Here is a 23,229-nt window from a genome sequence, read left to right as displayed (position 1 = left end):
TGAGCTTTTGGTCAAAATTCTTACTTGCGTGGGGTACAAATGGCAACTTTGTTACATGCATATGCTCCATGGTGGTCAAGTTACATGGGGTATACGAGAGCTAAATAGCTTACATTGTACAAATTAAGTAACGTATCATTCATTCTTTCATCCCTTCTGAGTCCTGATTGTCTATTGTTCCACTCTCATGTGTGCAGTTTTTAGAGCCTGATTTTTGGTTTTTGGTGTTTTTTTTTGAGAGGGAGTCTGGTCTGGCTCTGTAGCCCAGGCTGGAGGATAGTGGCGCGATCTCGGCTCACTGCAACCTCCGCCTCCCAGGTTCAAGCAATGCTCTTGCCTCAGCCTCCGGAGTAGCTGGGACTACAGGCGCGTGCCACCCTCCCGGCAATTTTTTTTTTTTCAGTAGACGGTTTCATCGTGTTAGCCAGGATAGTCTCGATGTACTGACCTTGTGATCTGGCCGCCTCGGCCTCACAAGAGCCTGTGTACACTCACTATATTACTTGTTCCCTTCCTTAGGGGCAGATAGACAAGCAGGAAACACATTCCTCAAAGAACAGTAATACTTTTCAAAAGTTAAACTTCATCTGCACAATTGTCCCTATGACATATGTCTTTTTTGAATGGTAATTCTTATCAGTAGGAGCAGGTTCTGCATGTGGAATTGACTTAGCATATCAACAGCCTGTGACCTAACTCCTGCATTAGTGTGTTGAGCCACGACTACGTTTTGTCCACAACTTGTAAGTAACATGGATTTAAGACACGTCTCAAAATCTACAGCTTCCTTTCGGTGACAATTGAGGGGCTCTGAAAAGAGCCTTTTGGGGTTGGACAGACTTTTTGGGATGATAGAAAAACATTTATGCCCTCTCCCCTCGGATGCGGCGCGCAAGCTGGATGTCTTTGGGCATAATAGTGACGCGCTTGGCGTGAATGGCGCACAGGTTGGTGTCCTCAAATAGCCCCACCAGGTAGGCCTCGCAAGCCTCTTGCAGCGCCATCACCGCCGAGCTCTGGAAGCGCAGGTCGGTCTTAAAGTCCTGTGCGATCTCCCGTACCAAGCGCTGAAAAGGTAGCTTCCGGATTAGCAGCTCAGTGGACTTCTGGTAGCGGCGGATCTCGCGCAGAGCCACGGTGCCGGGGCGGTAGCGATGGGGCTTCTTGACTCCACCGGTGGCCGGAGCACTCTTGCGAGCCGCCTTGGTGGCCAGCTGCTTGCGCGGCGCTTTGCCGCCGGTGGACTTGCGAGCTGTCTGCTTTGTCCGTGCCATTGCTAAGTAGGCCTAACTACTCAACACAAATGAGAGAAAAAAAACTGATCATCCCTGTATTTATAGCTGCCCTCGCGTTCTGATTGGACAGTAGACTGTGGCATGCCACGTCTCACACACGGAATTGGCTCCCAGTTTAATCTGCCAGTGAAAGGGAGACATTCCGCCTCAGCTTTGGGTCAAGAAACGTAAAATGGTTTTGATAGCTAAAGAAAAACAAAAACGGAAACAAAAAATCCCCCTAAACTCTAGGAATTTTCATGCATCAAAATCCTGTTTAAATGTAAGCTTGAAAAATCTAAACTTGCCTTGCACTATTTGAATTATGTGGTGTCATTATTGGTTTGACAAAAAGTTAAGGAACGTGAAGGAAAAGTGAAACTAGAGTAAATTTTTAAGTGGAGGCATTGAAGGGGATATGAAACTCGAGCGTTGTAGGTATGCCAGTATTTCTCAAATTTAAACGTACTTAAGAATGTTTTAGAAGTTGGCCGACTTTTTCTGTAAAGGGCGATATTGAGGCATTTTGAGCGTTGCGGACTAGTGTCATAGTTACACAGCCCTTGCATTCATAGCGGGAAAGTAATCGACACAAGGTAAATGAGACCGGATGTTCCACTGTGACTTGCAAAAACCGGAGGTGTTATAAATTTGGCCGTCTATCAGAGAATACGACACTTTTAACCACTAAGTAATGCTGAAAGGGGCACCGAACCGCAATAAACCTTAGAGACTGCTTATGTAGAATCGCTAATTTGCCAAAACTGCCATACGTTTAGATGTTCTTAGGACATTAAGGCTCTAGTCTACAGCCCTTTCACAGATTTCATGGGTGGCCCTGAGAAGGGCCTTTGAGGAATGGGATAAGTAAGGAAAACACTCAGCCGCCAAAGCCATAGAGGGTGCGACCCTGGCGCTTGAGCGCGTAAACCACATCCATGGCCGTGACTGTCTTGCGTTTGGCATGTTCCGTGTAGGTAACTGCATCGCGGATCACATTCTCCAAAAACACCTTAAGAACTCCGCGCGTCTCCTCGTATATAAGGCCTGAGATGCGCTTAACGCCTCCTCGCCGTGCCAGGCGTCGGATGGCTGGCTTGGTGATACCCTGAATATTGTCGCGCAGGACTTTGCGGTGGCGCTTAGCGCCTCCTTTGCCCAGACCCTTCCCACCTTTGCCGCGCCCAGACATATCTTGTACTAAGTAAAATGCAACACAGCGAGTCTCGCAGCAGTACTTATACATATAGTGATAAATCGGACCTGATTGAGAACTGTCCACACCAGCTGCATCCGGTCAATCGCAGACCTTACGCCCTGCCAACGACTTCAGAAAAAAAATAGAAAGGGCGGTGCTTAAACTCCAGATTCTGAAAATATGCCCAATTAAAAGTTACTGAGCTCATCTTGCCCTTCCACAGTGTTTTAGGTTGACCGCCGCTGCAACGACATTCCTTTGGCTGGATCGTTGCAGCCTGTTTTTCCTGTCACTTCTTAGCATCGATTGCTGTAGTGCTTTGTGGCTGCTGGAATCAAGTGGCGCCATCTCTAGAGGGATAATCACAGTCGTTTCGGGCAGTTGTGAAATCGTGTGTAGAAACTGCTTCCGTACAATCTCGAAGTGATCAGCCTGTGGAGTGGCTGACTGCGAAAGACTACACCTGATGATAGCTCCAAGGTGGGATTCCTCACCTTTCCCAAATTTGGTTCTCTATTCTTTTCCTTACCTTTTATTCTTTCTGTAGCTGTCCTTTCTGTTCGTTTACCTCCCTCCCCGACCACATTTTTGGGGAAAGAACTGATTTCCTATTTTTTTCCCCCTCATTCCACCTAGAAACACTTCAGGAAGCTGTTTGAGAAAGAAAGGTGGCTTTTACCCTCTAGTTCCTTCGAGTGGTGAAGATGCTGCTTGAGCTCCCTCTTGTTCCTCTTTTCTGTTGAACTAGGAAATCAGCTGTGCCGGGAAACCCTGTCTTTTACATTTACAAATAAAATGCAGGAGGGAAAGACCAAGGATGACTTTATTCCAAGAAAAAGAGTTTCAAATGGCTGGACTCTGTGGCTTACGCCTGTAATCCCAGACCTTAGGGAGGCCGATGCAGGTGGACCACGAAGTCAGGAGTTCGAGACCAGCCTGGCTGAGATGGCGAAACCCCTTTTCTACTAAAAATAAAGAAAATTGGCCAGGCATGGTGGAGGGCGCCCATAACCCCACCTACTCGGGAGGTTGAGGCAGGAGAATCGCTTGAACCCGGGAGGCGGAGGTTGCAGTGAGCCAAGACCTCACCACTGCACTCCATGCACTCCAGCCTGGGCAACAGAGTGAGACTCCATCTCAAAAAAACAAAAAACAAAACAAAACAAAAAAACAGTTTCATGTTGGGTGACCTTCCTGACCTAGGCTGGCCCTGCTTTGCCCTGCCTTCCAGCTATCAGATTCCGTTTCTCAGTAATGTTTACCTTTTATATTTCAAAAGTGTTAGATTATTTATGCCTTTAACAAACATGTAATTTTATTCTAAAAGTCAGTCTCTCCAAGTATATTATGAACTATTCTATGATTACTGTATGTGCAAAACATTACATACTTATGTTGTATCAGTTAATCAATTTCTCGCTGAGCTAGGCTGGCCTCTCCCCCCCCTCCTTTTTTTTTTTAACAGAGTTTCACTCTTGTCCCCCCAGGCTGGAGTACAATGGCGCATTCTCTGCACACTGCAATCTCTGCCTCCCGGGTTCAAGCGATTCTGCAGCCTTAGCCTCCTAAGTAGCTGGGATTAAAGGCACCCGCCACCACGTTCAGCTAATTTTTGTATTTTTAGTACAGGCGGAGTTTCGCCGTGTTGGCCAGGCTGGTCTCAAACTCCTGACCTCAGGTGATCCGCCCACCTCAGCCTCCCAAAGTGCTGGGATTACAGGCATGAGCCACCAGGCCGGGCCTTTTCCCCTCTCTTTTAACAATGCAACCTAAGTGCTTAAACTTGAAGGTTTAAACCCTGTATCTCATGTGGAGCATTAATCTCAGCAATCCTCTTTTCCAACTACAGAAAAACTAGGCAGCATTTTGGACCATAAAACAAGGTATTGAATATGTTATTTTATAATTAATTTTTTCAAGATGAAATCTAGAAGCACTGAAAACCCTTATAAGTGCTCCTTTATCTGGTGAAGGAAACTGTAGAATAAGAAACTTTTATTTTACTCTGTTAGGCTTTGTAGTTGGGCCCTACAAATTAAATGGACAAAAGACAGATTAACAGGGGAAAAGATTTATTGCTGTATATATGCATATGGGAGCCTTCACAGAAAGGGAATAAAAGCCCATGGAGGCAGACAGACCCGGGGGTTTGTATACCATTTTAAAGAGGTGGTGGTTTCCTAGGGGAGTAAACTGTGGGAAGGAAAATATAGGGAGTAAACTAATGGAAGACAAGGATTATCTGATGAAGTCTTGTATGCAGGTTCAAGTCATCTCAGGTGGTAAGAATTGTCTCTGAGGGCCATTCTCCTCTTCTGATATAACCAAGGAGGACATCTTTACCAAGGGAAATGTCTTTTATACATGAAAGGAGTTGTGTTTGTTTTTGTTGCTTCATGAAAGAGAAACTTTTACCGTTTTCAGTGCTTTTTCTGTGTGAGCTGTTTCTCAAAATAATCCTTATAGCCAAGTGGTATATTTTGGGGGAGGAATATTCTGGTTGTCTATATAACATCCTGTAAACCAAAAGGTATCTGAGGCAGGTGTCAATCAATTTAGAAAGTTTGTTTTGCCAAGATTAAGGATGGGCCTATGATACAGCCTCAGGAGGTCCTGATAACATGTGCCCAAGGTAGTTGGGGTATAGCTTGCTTTTATACAGTTTAGGGAGACAAAAGATATCAATCAACATGTGTAAGATGTATGTTGGTTCGGTTCAGTAAGGCAGGACAACTCGAAGTGGGGGCTTCCAGGTTAGAAGTAGATTCGAGACAAAAGACTGCATTCTTTTGAGTCATTGATCAGCCTCCCATTGAATACACAATTTAGTCTGGCTCAGTGAATCTGCATTTTTACATAAATAATAGGGCAGAGGACGCAATCAGATACACATGTGTCTCAGGTGAGCCTCAGAAGGATGACTTTGAGTTCTCTTTATCCTTTGTCCACAAGGAATTTCCTTATGGGAAAATTGTAAGGGAGGTATGTAGCTTTTTATTATAGCTATCTTATTTAGGAATAAAATGGAAGACAGGTTTGCCTGACATAGTTCCCAGCTTGACTTTTCCCTTGGCTTAGTGGTTTTGGGGTCCTGAGATTTATTTTCCTTTCACAATCCTATGAAAGAGCTCTGGTTTACTGATTGCCTTGAAAATATTTTGCCCTTGGGCTGGGCGCGGTGGCTCACTCTTGTAATGCCAGCACTTGGGGAGGCTGAGGCTGTTGGATCACCTGAAGTCAGGAGTTCCTGGCCAGCCTGGTCAACCTGGTGAAACCCTGTCTTTATTAAAAATACACACGAAGTGGCCGGGAGCGGTGGCTCACGCCTGTAATCCCAGCACTTTGGGAGGCCGAGGTGGGCGGATCACGAGGTCAGGAGATCGAGACCATCCTGGCTAACATGGTGAAACCTCGTCTGTACCAAAAATACAAAAAATTAGCTGGGCATCACCGCGGACGCCTGTAGTCCCAGGGGAGGCTGAGGCAGGAGAATGGCCTGAACCCAGGAGGCGGCGCTTGCAGGGAGCCAAGATGGCACCACTGCACTCCAGCCTGGGCAACAAAGCGAGACTCAGTCACAAAAAAAAAAAAAAAAAGAAAACGAAAAAAGAAAAAAAATACACACAAAAATTATCTGGGCATAGTGGCGCATGCGTGTAATCCCAGCTACTCAGGAGGCTGAGGCAGGAGAATTGCTTGAACCTGAGAAGCGAAGGTTGCAGTTAGCCGAGATCACACCACTGGACTCCAGCCTGGGCAACAAAGCGATACTCTGTCTCTAAATAAATAAATATAAATACAAAAATGCTTTGCCCTGGGAATATTTACATTGTTGGGGCTCAGAACATAATTCCCCAAAGTATGGCATATTGACATGCTGTAGCTTCTCAGGAGGCTGAGGCAGGAGAATTGCTTGAACCCGGGAGGTGGAGGTTGCAGTGAGCCGGGATCATACCACTGCACTCCAGCCTGGGCGACAGAGCAAGACTCCATCTCAAAAAAATAAAGTAAATAAATACAAATAAATAAATAAATAAATAAATAAATAAATAAATAAGTGCATTGCCCTGAGAATATTTACATTGTTGGGGCTCAGAACATAATTCCTGAAAGTATGACATCTTGGCATGCTGAGTACTTTGAACTAAAGGAGATTGGAGGACCCTCAGAAGCAAAGTCTTTCCGACCTCCTCCTGTTCTCCCCTGGAAGAGAGTCATACAAACCAGAAGGTCTCTTCCCCAAAGTAGGTCACAGAAACTACAACTGTTCTCCCTCAAAGCAAGCCTTAAAACCTAGAAAGTTACCCTCCCTTCTCCCTTGAAGACTGTCATTCCAAAGGGGTCCTGCCATATCTAGGAGGATGGAATGCTATACAGAGAGGCCAAGAAGAATCTGGACAAGGTTTGCTAAGTTTCTTCAATACTGTCTTTGTCTAAACACATTTCTAAATGTCTGTCTATTCTTCATTGGAGGTACATATGAAAATAGATAGTTTTCCCTGGATCTTTGGAGCTTCATTTCTGAAGTCTCTAGTGTCAGGTAAAACTTTGATTAGATTCATTTGTTAGGCTTTACATTTGTCAACCTTTTTTTTTTTTTTTTTTTTTTTTTGAGACGGAGTCTCGCTCTGTCGCCCAGGCTGGAGTGCAGTGGCATGATCTCGGCTCCCTGCAAGCTCCGCCTCCCGGGTTCGTGCCTTTCTCCTGCCTCAGCTTCCCAAGTAGCTGGGACTACAGGTGTCTGCCAACAGGCCTGGCTAATTTTTTTGGAATTTTGGTAGAGACGGGGTCCCATCGTGTTAGGCAGGATGGTCACCATCTCCTGACCTCGTTATCCGCTCGCCTCGGCCTCCCAGAGTGCTGGGATTACAGGCGTGAGCCACCTGCCCCGGCTGTTAACCTCTTTTTTGTTATAGTTCAGGCTGTGACCCTTATGGTCTCCCAACTTCTGTGCTCTACAGCATTGACATCTGTGTTTTTCAGATATGTAATTTTTTTTTTTTCCCCAAGGTGGGCTCTTGCTCTGTCACCAAGGTTGGAGTGCGATCTTACCACCTCAGCCTTCCCAGACCCTGGGACTACAGGTGTGATCCACCATTCATGCTCAGCTAATTTTTATATTTTTTGTAGAGATGGGGTTCCACCATGTTGCCCAGGCTGGTCTCGAACTCCTGGGCTCAAGCGGTCCACCTGCCTCAGCCTTCCAACCTGCTGGGATTACAGGCATGAGCCACCACACCCAGACCCTTGAAAATTCTCTGTGTTAAATCGTTAAATCAGATACTTTGTTAGTTCTCTTCTCCTACCAGTATGGAAACAAATAGAAGATTTCTTAATTTTAAAAAAAAAGTTTGTTTCATTTAAATTAAGTACATTTTTAAATGACTCCTTTTTGTTTTCCTCACTTATGATAATGTTAATTGATATGACAGTTGCTCAGTATATCCTTGTTGGTTAACTGGAATATATTGTGTATTCTTTTCACATTAAAAAAGAGTTGTACTGCCTGAGGCAGGCAGATCACTTGAGGCCAGGAGAGTGAGACTAGCCTGGCGAAGATGATGAAACCTCGTCTCTACTAAAAACACACAAAAAATTAACTGGGCATGGTGGCCTGTACTTGTAATCTCAGTTACTCAGGAGGTTGAGGCACGAGAATCAATTGAACCCAGGAGGCAGAGGTTACAGTGAGTCAATATTGCAGCATTGCACTCCAGCCTGGGTGACAGAGCAAGAAGCTGTCTCACAAAAAAAAAAAAAAAAAAAAAAAAAGTTGTACTTCTACCATGCTCAAGATTGACTAGAAAAAAAGAAAACAAAAGAAATAAATAATAGAAATTAAAAAGATATTTTAAAAAGAGATTTAAAATACTTACTTTTCCTGGCCGGTCGCGGTGTCCCACGCCTGTAATCCCAGCACTTTGGGAGGCTGAGGCGGGTGGATCACGAGATCAGGAGATCGATACCATCCTGGCTAACACAGCGAAACTCTGTCTCTACTAAAAATACAAAAAACTGGCCGGGCGTGGTGACACGCGCCTGTAGTCCCAGCTACTCCGGAGGCTGAGGCAGGAGAATCCCTTGAACCCGGGAGGTGGAGGTTGCAATGAGCCGAGATCGTGCCACTGCACTCCAGCCTGTGCGACAGAGCGAGATTCCGTCTCAAAAAAAAAAAAAAAAAAAAAAGTTTTACTTTTCCAAGAGAAATGCTAGTAGTATTTTCATTTCCATATAATTCCCTCTATGCTCAAGCAAATGAATGAAGTGTGCTTATCTTTTCGATGTTCTGGGGGATGCTTGCTGATCTGCAGTTGTCTCTGACAATTTCTTAATGTCCTTACTTTAGAGTACTGTAACCGCCCAAGGTTGCCCTCTGCCTAGATAGAGCCTATTTATCAATACAGGGGAATTGCAATAAAGAAAGAGTAACTCACGCAGAGCCGGGCATTCGGGGAGTACAGGTTTTTTGTTTGTTTGTTTGTTTTGTTTTGTTTTAGCGGTAGCAAGGTTTATTGTGAAGAGCGAAAGGACAAAGCTTCCACAGCGTGGAAGGGGACCCGAGCTGGATGCCCAGGGAGTACGATTTTTAAGGATAACTTGGTGGATGGGGAGAAGCCAATGAGCCGGGAGTCCTGACTGGTCAGGGCTGAAAGCACAGGGAATCGAAGCTGTTTTCTGGCACTGAGTCGGTTCCTGGGTGGGGACCACAAGATCAGATGAACCAGTTTATCGATCTGTGTGGTGCCAGCTGATTCATCAAGTGTAGGGTCTGCAAAACATCTCAAGTGCTGATCTTGAAAGCAGTTTAGGGACGGTCTGAATCTTGTAGCCTCCAGTTGCACGACTCCTAAACCGTAATTTCAAATCTTGCGGCTCATATTTGCATCTAGTCCCCAGGCAAGAAGGAGATCTGCCCCAGGAAAGGGCTGTTATGGTTTATGGTTTTTGGTTTTTTGTTTTTTGAGATGGAGTCTCACTCTGTCGCCCAGGTTGGAGTGGAATGGCGCGATCTCGGCTCACTGCAATCTCTGCCGCCCAGGTTCATGCGATTCTCCTGCCTCAGCCTCTCGAGTAGCTGGGATTACAAGCGTCTGCCACCGCGTCTGGCTAATTTTTGTAGTTTTACTTGAGACGGGATTTCACTATCTTAGCCAAGCTGGTCTTGAACTCCTGACCTCGTTATCCACCCGCCTCGGCCTCCCAAAATGCTGGGCTTACAGTTTTTGTTTTTAAACTATAAACTATGTTTCTCCCAAAGTTAGTTCAGTCTATGGCCAGGAATGAACAAGGACAGCTAGGAGGTTAGAAGCAAGATGGAGTTGATTAAGTTAAATCTCTTTCACTGTCTCAGTCATAATTTTGCAAAGGTGGTTTCAGTGTTGGCCTCAATCCTTTTTAATATAGCTTAAAATTTCCATTTGATATGCCACCTATTTATCTCATTGACACCTAGTTTTGTTTGTTTTGCATAAGGCTTTAGAATTGGTTGATAGGTTGTGTTTTACATGGCTTTTCCCCCTCTTTGGTCTTCATTCACAAATAGTTTATTTATTAGTACTTCTAGTTCTCACTTCACCTGCTCCAATACACACACATAAACACACCACACACACAAAGACACCCCCCCCACATATATATGTGTATGTATATATATAGAGATGTGTGTGTGTGTGTATATATGTATATAAAACACAATGAGACCCTGTCTCAAACAAAACAAAACACCATTTGCAATTCAGTTTTTTCCTCTCCGTTAATTTATTCTCTGAAATCTTGCATTCTACTTCATTGGCCTTTGCCAGGTCAGAACCTTAAACATGAGACATGGAAACATCAAGTTTTCCTTCTTCCTTGGCCTCGCCTCAGAGAAATGACCATCCCTGCTCTCATCCTCAGAGCATCTTTAAGCGTTTTTTTGTTTTGTTTTTTGAAACAGGGTCTCACTGTTGCCCAGGCTGGAGGGCAGTGGTGTGGTCTACGGCTTACTGCAACCTAGGCCTCCTGGGTTCCAACGATTCTCCTGCTTCAGCCTCCCAAGTAGCTGGGACTAAAGGCACGCACCACCATGCTCAGCTAATTTTTGTATTTTTTGGTAGAGACAGGGTTTCACCACGTTGGCCACGCTGGCCTCCAGCTCCTGACCTCAGGTGATCAGCCCACCTCATCCTCCCAGAGTGCTGGGATTACAGGCATGAGCCACCGCGCCCCACCTGCATCTTTAAGCTTATAATGCCTCCAAGTGGTATTAAGACCTATTGAGACGCCAGGTAAGGTTATAGCCCCAGCAACTCCAGAGGGTGAGGGAGTAGTATTACTTTAGCCCAGGACTTCAACGTATCAGTGAGCTACGATGGCACCACCACACTTCAGCCTGTGACAGAGTGAGACCCTGTCTCTAAAAAAGCAAAACAAAAAGATCAATTAAAGAACTTTGAAGATACAGAATCCACTGCCCTTCTTGACTTCTCTTCCTCTTACTGTGCCCTTATTATTATTATTATTATTATTTGAGACAGAGCTTTGCTCTTGTTGCCCAGGCTCCAGTGCAATGGCGGGTGCAATGGCGAATGTCAAGGGATTCTCCTGCCTCAGCCTCCCGAGTAGCTGGGATTACAGGCATGCGCCACCACGCCTGGCTAATTCTGCATTTTTAGTAGAGGCAGGGTTTCTCCATGTTGGTCAGGCTGGTCTCCAACTCCTGATAGGTGATCCACCTGCCTCGGCCTCCCAAAGTGCTGGGATCTCAGGTGTGAGCCACAGCGACCGCCCTCTGCCCTCTTGCCTGACGTTTACTATGCCATATGTGCTATATTCTGAGTGCTTATGGTTTTTTTTTTTTTTTTTTTTTTTTGGAGACGGAGTCTGGCTGTTACCCAGGCTGGAGTGCAATGGCAGGATCTTGGCTCACTGCAACCTCCGCCTCCCAGGTTCAAGCAATTATTTTGCCTCAGCCTCCCGAGTAGCTGGGACTACAGTCGCAGGCCTCCACGCTCTGCTAATTTTTTGTATTTTTAGTAGACGGGGTTTCACCGTGTTGCCCAGGCTGGTCTCGAACTCCTGAGCTCAGTCAAACCGCCCGCTTCAGTGTCCCAAAGTGCTAGAATTATAGGCGGGAGCCATTGCTTCCCGCCGAGTGCCTACGGTTTTAAACCTGACTTGTAAAACTCTATCAGGAAACCTCTTAGTTTCTCCTGAAAGTCTTTCAACCTATCATTGAAAGGATCAGAATTTACTTGTAAAGAATTTAATTGGCTGGGCTTGGTGGCTCACACCTGTAATCCCATCCTTTTGGGAGGCAAAAGCAAGAATGTCAGAGGCGTGTGAACCAGAGCAACTCCATCTTAAACAGCAGCTGGTAAAATAAGGCTGAAACCTCCTGGACTGCATTCATAGACGGTTAAAGCATTCTAAGTCACGGCATGAGATAGGAGATCAGCACAAAATACAGGTCATAAAGACCTTGCTGATAAAGCAGATTGCAGTAAAGGAGCCAGCCAAAACCAAAATGGTGATGACAGTGACCTCTGGTAGTCCTCACTGCTACACTCCCAGCGGGCCATGACAATTTACAAACGCCATGGCAAGGTCAGGAAGTTACCCTATATGGTCTAAAGAGGGGCGGCATGAATAATCCACACCTCGTTTAGCATATCATCAAGAAATAACCATAAAAATGGGCAACCAGTCTGTTCTACGGAGTAGCCATTCTTTTATTCCTTTACTTTCTTAATAAACTTGCTTTCACTTTGCACTGCGGAGTTGTACTGAATTCTTTCTTGCAAGAGATCCAAGAACCCTCTATTGAGGTCTGTATTGGGAACCCTTTCTTTAACAGGAGGATCGCTTGAGCCCAGGAGTTCAGACCAGCCTACCAGCCTGGGCAACATAGCCACCCTGTCTCTATTAAGAATATATATTTTTTTAAGTTTATTCAAATGAAAGCTGGGAATAGCCATTTGGAAAATAGACTCCAGGATCAATGGAATTAATCAGACCGCCAAATATAAAAGTAAAGATCTTGCTTATATCGATAGAAAACAAAGAAATTTAGTAGAATTTTAAGTTTCTGTACAAAGGTGACTTACGAGTTACAATTTGACTAGTTACGGCTTGTTTTTATTTTCTTTCACATTTAAAAGAGTGTATTTAAAATTCCATCTTATACAATATGATAGTCAGGAAGTCTTTGTGTAAGATAGAAAACAGGGAAGTTCATCTATAATGAGACTCAATAGTGAAGAGGTAAGTGGTCTTCCCTGGTGTCCTGTAGTCATTTACAACATTTTACCACAAAAGGCAGATTTATAAGAGAAAAGGCTTACGAATGTGTTAACGTGCACATAGGAGACAACCGCAGAGTGTTTACCCACTTTCCAACTAGTATACAGAAGTTTACATTCTTTAGGCAGAAAATGTTTACAGAAAGAATGTGTGCTTGGGTCGTAGCTAAACAGGTTAACCAAAGGTTCTGAGAAGAGGGATTCTGCTGAGGAGCAGTAAATGATTACTAGGTAGAATGAGTGGATTGGGGAAAAGAGATTAACTTGTAAATAGTTCTCTTTGGAATTTGAATGCTCCTGGGAGACAACATTATCTTGAGGGTCTGTTCAGGTACGGTTACATTCTTTTTTTTTTTTTGAGTCAGAGTTTCACTCTTGTCACCCAGGCTGGAGTGCAATGGTGCGATCTCGGGATCTCGGCTCACCACAACCTCCTCCTCCCGGGTTCAAGCGATTTTCCTGCCGCAGCCTCCCGAGTAGCTGAGATTACAGGCATGCGCCACCACGCCCTGCTAATTTTTTGTATTTTTAGTAGAGACGGGGTTTCTCTGTGTTGGTCAGGCTTGTCTCGAACTCCCAACCTCAGGTGATCCGCCCACCTCAGCCTTCCAAAGTGCTGGGATTACAGGCGTGAGCCACCGCACCCGGTCAATGGTTATATTCTTGATCTTTTTTTTTCCATAATAGATAACGAGATTACAGGATAAAAAGAATAAAAAACAGTTGTTCTCGTTGGTGGGCTGGGACTTTAGGCCAATAAAGGAACTTCAGAGAACAACTTCATCTAGTGCTTTGAGATAGAGGATTTAGAGATTTTGCAAAGCATGGTCAGAGAGAACTTGAAGCTTCTTCAGTTCAGCATGTCAACCCACCATATTTTTGGTTATTAGTTTCTGAGCCTCAAGAAGATGTAACTGTCATGAGGTCTTGAGCATCATCTGGTCTGAGTTAGACAAAGGACAGTGAAGGAGGCAGATAATGCATAACTAAGATCAGTGATTGGAAGCGGGGAGGTCTGGATCTGTCCTAGACATTTACAGAACAAGAACAATGAGGAAAAGAGTTAAACTATAATCTAAGAGGCATAATTGAAAATATGCTACATGAATCAGTCTTCAGGGCTTAAGTTCACCTTTGGCATAATAAATTTAGAAGTCCCTGAAATTTTATTTTATTTATTTATTTTTTATTTTTGAGACGGAGTCTTGCTGTCACTAGGCTGGAGTGCAATGGCGTAGTCTCAGCTCACTGCAACCTCTGTCTCTCGGGTTCAAGTGATTCTCCTGTCTCAGCTCCCCAAGTAGCTGGGACTACAGGCGCACCACCACATGCAGCTAATTTTTTGTATTTTTAGTAGAGTCGGGGTTTCACCATGTTGGCCAGGATGACCTGGATCTCTTGACCTTGTGATCTGCCTGCCTCTGCCTCCCAAAGTGCTGGGCTCACAAGCGTGAGCCACCGCGTCCAGCCCTTTTCTTTTACAGTATGAATTGAGTGGCAATAGTAAGGTTGATGGAGTCTTGAGTTCAGCTCTTGTTTTTGACATTTACTTATATCTTGACCTCAAAAAAGAGAGCATTGGTTAGTATTCATCCACTATATTTTACTTATTCAATGACTTAAATTACCTCTACTTTCATGTTATCACAAATATCTTTGATGAATACTCTTGATCTGTCCTCATATGGGTCTACAGGAGAGTTTTCTTGGAGCATAGGCCTGGGCACAGAAGGAATGGTTCTCCAAACGTCTTTTGCAAAGCCACTATCACTAAACCACCACATGAGAGTGAGTTTCTCCATCTCCCATCCGACACTAAGTTATACCTAGTGCTATAAACTGAAAGTTTGTGTCCTCACAGAATTCACTGTTGAAGCCTAGTCTCCAATGTGGTGATATTAGATGTGGCCTTTGGGAGGCGATTAGGTCAATTTCCCAAGGGAATTATTTACATTTAATCTCTGTTCCCCAAGCCATTTATTCACCCTATTAATTATTTATTGTCCGTAAACAAAATTACCTATATTTCCCATCTTTTCTCTCCCTTCTGAAATCAGGCTATTTAAGTATTTCGGCCTTATTGGGATATTGGATGATCACTCAATGATTCTCTCCCATGTATACATCATAACTTCATTTGCCATTTCTCTTATTAATCTGCACTTTGTGAGTTGATTTTTCAGTGAAACTTCAGATGGCAAAGGGGAAGTTTTTCCCTTGGTTCTCTATAGTACTTGTATAGATTAAAAATTTAATGTAGCTTGTACTAGTTTCCATCTCAGAAAATTCAGTATTTCTAATCTTGTGCAGATAAGAAACCTTATTATTATCAACAGATATATAGAAAAACATGTTTTTTACATTTTAGAACCTTTTTGTTGCCCAGGCCGGAGTGCAGTGGTACAATGTTGGCTTTGCCACCTCTGCCCAGGCTGGAGTGCAGTGGTACAATCTTGACTCACTGCAACATTCGCCTCGTGGGTTCAAGTGATTCTCTTGCCTCAGCCTCCTGAGTAGCTGGGATTATAGGTGCGGGTCACCCCACCCGGCTAATTTTTGTATTTTTAGTAGAGACAGGGTTTTGTCGTCATGTTGGCCAGGCTGGCCTCAAACTCTTGACCTCAGGTGATCCACTCATCTTGGCCTCCCAAAGTGCTGGGATTACACGCATGAGTCACTGGGTCAGGCCTAGAATCTCTTTCATATTGAGAACCATATTTTTGGGAAACAGTTTTTGTAGAATCTCAAGATTCCATTTGAGTGGAAATCTACATAAGCTTTATTTATAATATATTTTCAGTGACTTTGTTTCCTGTCTTGTTTTATACGCTTTCAGGGCTTCATCACTTCTGGGAAGGAGGGAGTGGTTCTGAAGCATTTGTTCTCATCTTTTCTGCCTCCTAAACAAAAATGTTTCCTGTTTTGGAACACAAGATTGGAAAATGTTGCTTTGTGAAGCAGAAGCTAACAGAAATCATAAAAATAAATAAACAAATGAATGCTGGCCATTAGCAGAAGTGACATCATTACAGTGATTTGTTTCTGTGTTACTAATCAAACTGTATTATTTCCCAAATCTTGACCAATGACAAGAGTGACTTCTCAATCCAATCTTATCAGACAATTTAGGTGTATTTCCCCAGTTCCATGAGGATGAAGGTTGTTTTAAACTTCTGCTTTGATTTCTGAAGTTTCAATAATTTGAGTCTCTGGAATTAACCAACAGTAGAAAGATAAACAGGAAAAAAAAAAACAAGACATACAAATTTATTACCTGCATATGCACAAGAGCCTCACAAAATACAATGCTCCAAGAAATGATACTGTGGGCTAGGGGAGGTACCCAAATGCCGTTAGGATGTTGATCCCAGCCAGTGTCCAGGCCCTTGCCACTGTTGCCAGAAAGAATCCAAGGACAAGTCAGAAAATAGTGAAAGTACAGAGGTTTATTGCAAAGTGAAAAATACACACTCAAGGAAGGAAAGGGCAGGCTTACTCAAGAGAGTCAGTCTTGCCCAGCAGTGATTGGGACTTCTATCTTTGTGGGTTTCTTTAACCAAGGGGTGGAATATTCATGAAGATTTCTGGAAAAGGGTGACAATTTCTCAGAACTGTGGTGCTATCCATTTTTCCATGAAATATGGGTGTTCTCAGAACTGTCATGGTGTTGGTGGGTGTCTGATTTGTATGTTAATAAGTGTATAAAGAGGTCCCAGGTGAAATCTCGGTCAAATCCAGTGCCATGTTGGGTCAACTAGGACTTACTCAGCTTAGCAAACATTTCGGTTTTCAGGGTCTTTTTGGCTCCTAGCTTGTGCAGCTATTTCAACAGCTTCCTTTTTGCTAGTCATGTGAAACTGCTGCCTGGAATTTTCAATTCTCTTGTGACCACCCTATATTATTTCTCTCTCAGAAGGGCCAAATAATTGATGTTTTTATACCATTCTGAGACTACAGAAAGAAAAAAGGTCTTAGGACTTCTGGGGAGTTGGAGGAGGTGGTGACACAAGTTGTAGGAGGGTGAGGGAGGAAAGGCAAAGGTTTTCTTGTTATATAGATAAAGTCTCTCTGGTAATCGCAGAATAGCTGACAGCCTGTGACAAAGTAGTTTTCTCTCCTTTGAGTCAGTCTTAGATACTTCTTTAGGCAGGAAAAGGGGCCTCAGAAAAAGCCAGTACTTGCATCCATGGTTTACTAATGTAGATTTTCTTGATAGGTATAAATTTCTCTTACAAAAGAGTTTTTCAAAGCTATTCCTATGTTTGCAGTTTCTCTGAATAGCCATCTTGAAATAGGACAAAGTGTACTTTGGGATGGCATATTTTAGTCTCCCACAAGGGGTACTCCACACTAAGATTCAGAGATAAAATCAAGTTCAAGGAGTATTTTTTGTGCGCCTAATGTGTTTTCTGGGGCACTGTCCAAGGCCCTAGAATATACTACTGCATTTAACCTTTAAAGCAATCTCTTGAGGAAAGTAAAGTGAAGGAAATAAAACTCTTTTACCCCAAAAGATATTTCTTTAACCTATTTTGAAATGGCTGCCTCAGGGCCCGCAGACCAATGAGGCCCTGCGAATCATCAGTCTTTTGTGGGGGAAATTTCCATTTGTTGCCAGGCCTTCCCTTTCTAGTCCTTTCCTGGATCTAGGAGAGATTAACTGAGAGTCTGATACCTTTTTTATTTTTACTTTTTTAAGAGACCGTCTTGCTCTGTCACCCAGGCTGGAGCGCAGTGTTGCAATCATAGTTCACTTCATCCTTGAACTCGGTGGGCTCAAGTAATCTTCCTGCCTCAGCCTTCCGAGCAGCTAGAACTACAGGTGTGCGCTGCAACACCCAGCTTTTTAATTTGTTTTTCGTGGAGACAGGATTTTGCTGTTACCCAGGCTGATCTCAAACTGCTGGGCTCAGGGAATCCTCCCTCCACAACCTCCCAAAGTGGAGGGCCTGAGCCGCCACGCCCAGCCTGACAAGAGACATTTACCATCTATTTTTTCTGAGGACTGCTACCTGTGAGGTTTCAGCTACATAACAAGACCCCCCACCCCTTGCTAGCCAAGCCTCTTCCTTTCTCCCTCCTATAATCTGTTTTGCCAGGATCTAAGCTTGCATTCTTTCTATAACCTCAAAGTGATATATAAATTTCTGTATCTCATTGGTGGGTGGGTCTTCATTTTGAAGTCTCTCGCGTCTATGTGCTAAATACACTTGTATGCCTTTTCTTCTATTAATCAACCGGCCTCACGTCAATGATTTTCAGCGAGTTTCCAGGGATCCAAGGCCAGTGCCCGTTTCACAGTTAAGAATGGCATTTCATGTAACCTGTAATCTAATTGTTAGTTATGGGGTTCAGGACATGCTATCCCCAATGTTCGGCCCCAAAGGACAGCATGTGCAAGGATTTTGGCTTTCCCCTTGAAGCAGATTGACCTTGGATGTACAGATTTCCTCGGATAAAGTAAGACCCTTTTGTGAGATGGGCCCAGAGAAAAGGACCATCTTAGAAGACAAAGGACACAGGAAGGAATCAGAATGAACAAGCCTTGACGAGTTTCCCCCAGTTTACCCCTGTTTTAAAGTTGATTTAAGTCAACCAATGGTGTGACAGCTATCCTCCGTGAGAAAGTAAGTGGCTCTGAAAAGAGCCTTTGGAAACAAGTAGGAAACCCAAGCTAGAGCAGGGGATTATGCTCGCTCACCACGAATACGACGCGCAAGCTGGATGTCCTTAGGCATAATAGTGACGCGCTTGGCGTGAATGGCACAGAGATTGGTGTCCTCAAAGAGCCCCACCAGATAGGCCTCGCACGCCTCTTGCAGCGCCATCACCGCCGAGCTCTGGAAACGAAGGTCAGTTTTGAAATCCTGCGCGATTTCTCGCACCAGGCGCTGAAATGGCAGTTTGCGGATGAGCAGCTCAGTCGACTTCTGATAACGGCGGATCTCGCGCAAGGCCACAGTGCCTGGCCGGTAGCGGTGGGGCTTCTTCACACCGCCAGTCGCTGGAGCGCTTTTGCGCGCTGCCTTGGTGGCCAGCTGCTTCCGCGGTGCCTTGCCGCCGGTGGACTTGCGGGCTGTCTGCTTCGTCCGAGCCATAGTTGAGAAAGTTATGCTCTGAAAGAAAGCACTGAATGAACAGTGGCTTCTACCAGAATTTATAACGATGATCTGATCCTGATTGGTCAGAACTGCTGTGGGAATAACCTGATTGGTTCTTAGTACTATCTTCATTTGGTTCCTGCCACCTCTTCCCCCGCCAACCCCTCCCCCCGACGGAGTCTCATTCTGCAACCCAGGGTGGAGTGTGGTGGTGCGATCTCAGCTCACTGCAACCTCTGCCTCCCAGGTTCAAGCGATTCTGCCTCAGCCTCCGGAGTAGCTGGGCACTTGCCACGACGCCGCTAATTTTTGAGTAGAGAAGGAGTTTCACCGTGTTGGCCACGCTGGTCTCAAACTCCTGACCTCAAGTTACCCGCCCGCCTCGGACTCCCAAAGTGCTTGGCTTACAGGTGTGAGCCACTGCGCCCGCCCTCCGTGCCAATTTTATTTATTGTTTTCAACCAATCATGTTAAGATTCCCCCAATGAAAATATAATCTGACCTAGAATTTGTATAGGTCAGTCGTAGTCTTAAATTCATTTCCAATGGGTCATTTTTCCTATTTCGGATCGTGTAAAAATATATACAGTAGAACAATGTATTTGCTAGTACTTCCAAAAAGTAGTTCCGTTTTGTAACTGCTTAATTAAATCTTTTAATGACTATATCAACACCCAGAACAAAAACAACTTAAATTTAGTCTGGCACATTCTCCGCTAAAACACCAAAACCTTAGTTTTGCCCAGTGTAGTGTGGGAAAGGAGTTTGATAGGTGCTTGAACCAATAAATGGTATCTGACCTCTTCATTAACTGAGTTTAAAGCAACCCAATGGCTTATTGGATTAATTATGTAAATCATTGTTTAATTTCATTAGCATGCGCGGAATTATAGGTTTGGGTCAGTGATTAGATTTTTGCCAGTGAATCTGGGTAGTTCTGACAACAGCATTTTATTAGGATGGAGATTTTAGTTGATCAAAGGACTACCAGGTTCTGGTATTGATAAAGACCCATAAAAACAACAAAAATGTTGGTTTAACATTTGTTGTATTCACAGGAGCAAATGATCACCAGAAATACTTTTGTTTTTCTTTTTTTGAGACGGGGTCTCGCTCTGTCTCCCAGTCTGGATGCAGTGGCGAGGTCTTGGCTCACTGAAATCTCAAACTCCTGGGGCTCAAGTGTTCCTTCTGCTGTCAAGTTTCTTCTGCCGCCAAGTACAGGCAAGGGCCGCTGCGCCCTGCATTGATTTTTTCTTTTTCTTTTTTTTTTTTTTTTAGATGGAGTCTCGCTCTGTTGCCCAGGCTGGAGTGCAGTGGCGTGATCTCGGCCCACTGCAACCTCTGCCTCCTAGGTTCAAGAGATTCTCCTGCCTCAGCCTCCCTGGCAACGCTCGCCACCACGAACGGTTAATTTCTGTGTTTTTAGTAAGGACGAGGTTTCACCATGTTGACCAGGATGGTCTCGATTTCTTGACCTCGTGATCCACCCTCCTTGGCCTCCCAAAGTGCTGGGATTACAGGCGTGAGCCACCGCGCCCAGCTTTTTTTAAGAGGCAGAGGTCTCGTTATCACGGTGGTCTGGAAATCAAAGTCCCAAGAGATTTCTCCCCTCCCCACCCACCTGCCTCAGTTTCCCAAAATGCTGAGCACGCGTAAACCACCGCGCCCGGCCCCAAAATGTTTTTTAAAGACCTAGAAAGGTGTTTGTGGGGAGGGTACAATGAAGGACGGTCGTTTAACGGTATAATGAAGCAATTGGATAGTATTCACTAGGTCTGATTCAATACCTGCATTTTACCCAATAGGAAACTAATGACCTCAGTGCTTGAACTCGGCCACAAATTTCTGATAGGTTTGGAGAACAGTGCTCAGTTCTTCCGTAGAAACGGTGGGTGGCTCTGAAAAGAGCCTTTTGTCTTATAAGTTTACACTTTTAAAGTCCAGTCCTTACTTGCCCTTAGCTTTGTGGTGGCTCTCAGTCTTCTTGGGGAGCAACACGGCCTGGATGTTAGGCAGAACACCGCCCTGAGCGATGGTAACTTTACCAAGCAGCTTGTTGAGCTCCTCGTCGTTGCGGATGGCCAGCTGCAAGTGACGCGGGATGATGCGAGTCTTTTTGTTGTCGCGGGCTGCGTTGCCCGCCAGCTCCAGGATCTCTGCGGTCAGGTACTCCAGCACCGCCGCTAGGTAAACCGGAGCGCCGGCCCCGACCCGCTCAGCATAGTTCCCCTTGCGGAGCAGGCGGTGCACTCGCCCCACGGGAAACTGGAGCCCGGCTCTAGAGGAGCGGGTTTTGGCCTTGGCGCGAGCCTTGCCTCCCTGCTTGCCACGTCCAGACATGGTAAAACGACCTGTGACCTAAGTCAGAAAGTGACTGGAAGGAAACTAGAGGGACGCATTTTATAGCGGCTGCTGGGGGCGAAAAAGAAGCTGGGCCATTGGCTAAGCTTGCGGCTCTCTCTTAATGCAAATAAGGTTTCTGAAATACGTATTTTCATTGGACTATATTGATATCGACGTCATCTGAGTAACTTCCAATCAGACAGAAGAGTTTCTCAATCTCATCTGCATATAGACTTGTGAATAAATAGGGCATAACCTAGCTTGTCTTCATTCTTTTTTCTTGAGTGGTCTTTCACTCTCCTCCGCCATGCCTGACCCGGCTAAGTCCGCTCCAGCCCCCAAAAAGGGGTCTAAGAAAGCCGTAACCAAGGCCCAGAAAAAGGACGGCAAGAAGCGCAAGCGCAGCCGCAAAGAGAGCTACTCTATCTACGTGTACAAGGTGCTGAAACAGGTCCACCCCGACACCGGCATCTCATCGAAGGCCATGGGCATCATGAACTCCTTCGTCAATGACATCTTCGAGCGCATCGCGGGTGAAGCTTCCCGCCTGGCGCATTACAACAAGCGCTCGACCATCACCTCCAGGGAGATCCAGACGGCAGTGCGGCTGCTGCTGCCAGGGGAGCTGGCCAAGCACGCCGTGTCCGAGGGCACAAAGGCGGTCACCAAGTACACCAGCTCCAAGTGAGCTCGCCCGCAGCTGCCGACAATCCAAAGGCTCTTTTCAGAGCCACTCACGCTTCCAGAGAAAGAGCCGGTGCATTTTGCTTGTAGTCTTTTGAGTGGGCTACGGCCGGCCTCCGTTAGGAGGGAAGATGGCGGGAAAAAGTTGCGTGTGAGTATGTAAGCTCAGTCTGACAAATTTAGTTTAGGTCCTTAGGTGCCCTTGGGGAAAAAGCCTTGCAGTTGTGCTTTAAACTACAATCACAAGTTTGCTTTCGTTGACTCCTTCCTTCCTTTTTTTTTTTTTGTTTTTGAGACGGAGTCTTGCTCTGTTGCCCAGGATACAGTGCAGTGGCGCGATCTCGGCTTACTGCAAGCTCCGCCTCCCGTGTTCAACCAATTCTGCCTCGGCCTCCTGAGTAGCTGGGATTACAGGCGCCCGCCACCGTGCCAGGCTAATTTTTGCGTTTTTAGTAGAGACGGAATTTTACCATCTTGGCCAGACTAGTCTGCAACTCCTGATCAACCCGCCTCGACCTCCCAAAGTGTTGGGATAACCGGCGTGAGCCATAGCCCGCGCCGGGTCGGGTTAATCTTTAAATGCCTGTAACGTCCCCCTTCTCTGATTGGTCAACGCTCTATTTGAAAAGCCCGCCAAGGGCTGCAATTTGCCAGATAGTCTCATTCGGGTCGTGTTTTTCGAAGAGGTTCTCCGGGCATGGGAATGAATTTTCCGTTATCTGCAGGTGGGATTTTAAAGTCCATGATTAGGAATCCTGAGACAGAAGTTGGAGAATCCCTCATTTAAAGAGAAGCGGACCCCAGAAGAGATCACAGAAATAGGAGGTAAACCAAGAGCGTGGGAGTATAAGGGAGTGGAGACTTTCAAGGCATGATCCCCTCTTCTCAACAGTGCCTGAATTCTCAGCATTGCATCCTCTGCCACAGCGTTATCCTCTCTTAAATAAATAACTTCTACTGTAAATCTTTAAAAGCAAAATAGCAAGCCCCTCCACAATTCCACTCCAGGCTTTAAAATCACCCCGTAGCTTTTCCTTTATTTTCCTGCCGTTACTTCCTTTGCAGCTCTGGGTGGAAGGCTATCTCGGACGAATAGTGTCGTCTCTGTCACAGGTGACAAACAGCCCCGAATTATGCCAACTGGTTAGCGGGTCGTGCAAAATACATGTAGGATTTGCCGTTCACTACCCTAAAATGTTCTCTTCCCCAGTACCTTGTCATTAGTTTGGCGCCTTGGGCTTGGCGACAGAGCTTATGGACAAGCTAAGCTACTTGGAGAGCAGTCCCCTAATTTCATCATGTTCCTTAACTTGGCATCACATTTGTCGCCTCCCTTCATTCCTCGT

At 45.1% G+C, this 23,229-nt stretch overlaps 5 protein-coding genes across 5 annotated transcripts; 1 reads left to right on the top strand and 4 right to left on the bottom strand.

Moving 5' to 3' along the window:
* Positions 1-356: 356 nt before the first annotated feature.
* LOC139363196 (histone H3.1) lies at positions 357-1,305 on the bottom strand. Its single transcript, XM_071096098.1, has one exon. It carries the CDS (start codon positions 1,272-1,274, stop codon positions 864-866), a length of 411 nt encoding a protein of 136 aa, XP_070952199.1. The 5' UTR covers positions 1,275-1,305; the 3' UTR covers positions 357-863.
* Positions 1,306-2,101: 796 nt separating this feature from the next.
* LOC139363195 (H4 clustered histone 13) lies at positions 2,102-2,504 on the bottom strand. Its single transcript, XM_071096097.1, has one exon. It carries the CDS (start codon positions 2,464-2,466, stop codon positions 2,155-2,157), a length of 312 nt encoding a protein of 103 aa, XP_070952198.1. The 5' UTR covers positions 2,467-2,504; the 3' UTR covers positions 2,102-2,154.
* Positions 2,505-16,029: 13,525 nt separating this feature from the next.
* LOC105491636 (H3 clustered histone 12) lies at positions 16,030-18,887 on the bottom strand. The gene has a single exon (XM_011758215.3). The coding sequence runs from the start codon at positions 18,848-18,850 to the stop codon at positions 18,440-18,442; it is 411 nt and encodes a 136-aa protein (XP_011756517.1). The 5' UTR covers positions 18,851-18,887; the 3' UTR covers positions 16,030-18,439.
* A 1,674-nt stretch (positions 18,888-20,561) lies between these two features.
* Positions 20,562-21,244, bottom strand: LOC105491635 (H2A clustered histone 17). Its single transcript, XM_011758214.3, has one exon. It carries the CDS (start codon positions 21,194-21,196, stop codon positions 20,804-20,806), a length of 393 nt encoding a protein of 130 aa, XP_011756516.1. The 5' UTR covers positions 21,197-21,244; the 3' UTR covers positions 20,562-20,803.
* A 220-nt stretch (positions 21,245-21,464) lies between these two features.
* LOC105491634 (H2B clustered histone 17) lies at positions 21,465-21,938 on the top strand. Its single transcript, XM_011758213.3, has one exon. It carries the CDS (start codon positions 21,507-21,509, stop codon positions 21,885-21,887), a length of 381 nt encoding a protein of 126 aa, XP_011756515.1. The 5' UTR covers positions 21,465-21,506; the 3' UTR covers positions 21,888-21,938.
* Positions 21,939-23,229: the final 1,291 nt, after the last annotated feature.

Source organism: Macaca nemestrina, chromosome 5 (assembly GCF_043159975.1).
Source record: "Macaca nemestrina isolate mMacNem1 chromosome 5, mMacNem.hap1, whole genome shotgun sequence".
Classification (NCBI taxonomy): Eukaryota; Metazoa; Chordata; class Mammalia; order Primates; family Cercopithecidae; genus Macaca; species Macaca nemestrina.
This window is presented reverse-complemented; position numbering and strand designations above follow the sequence as displayed.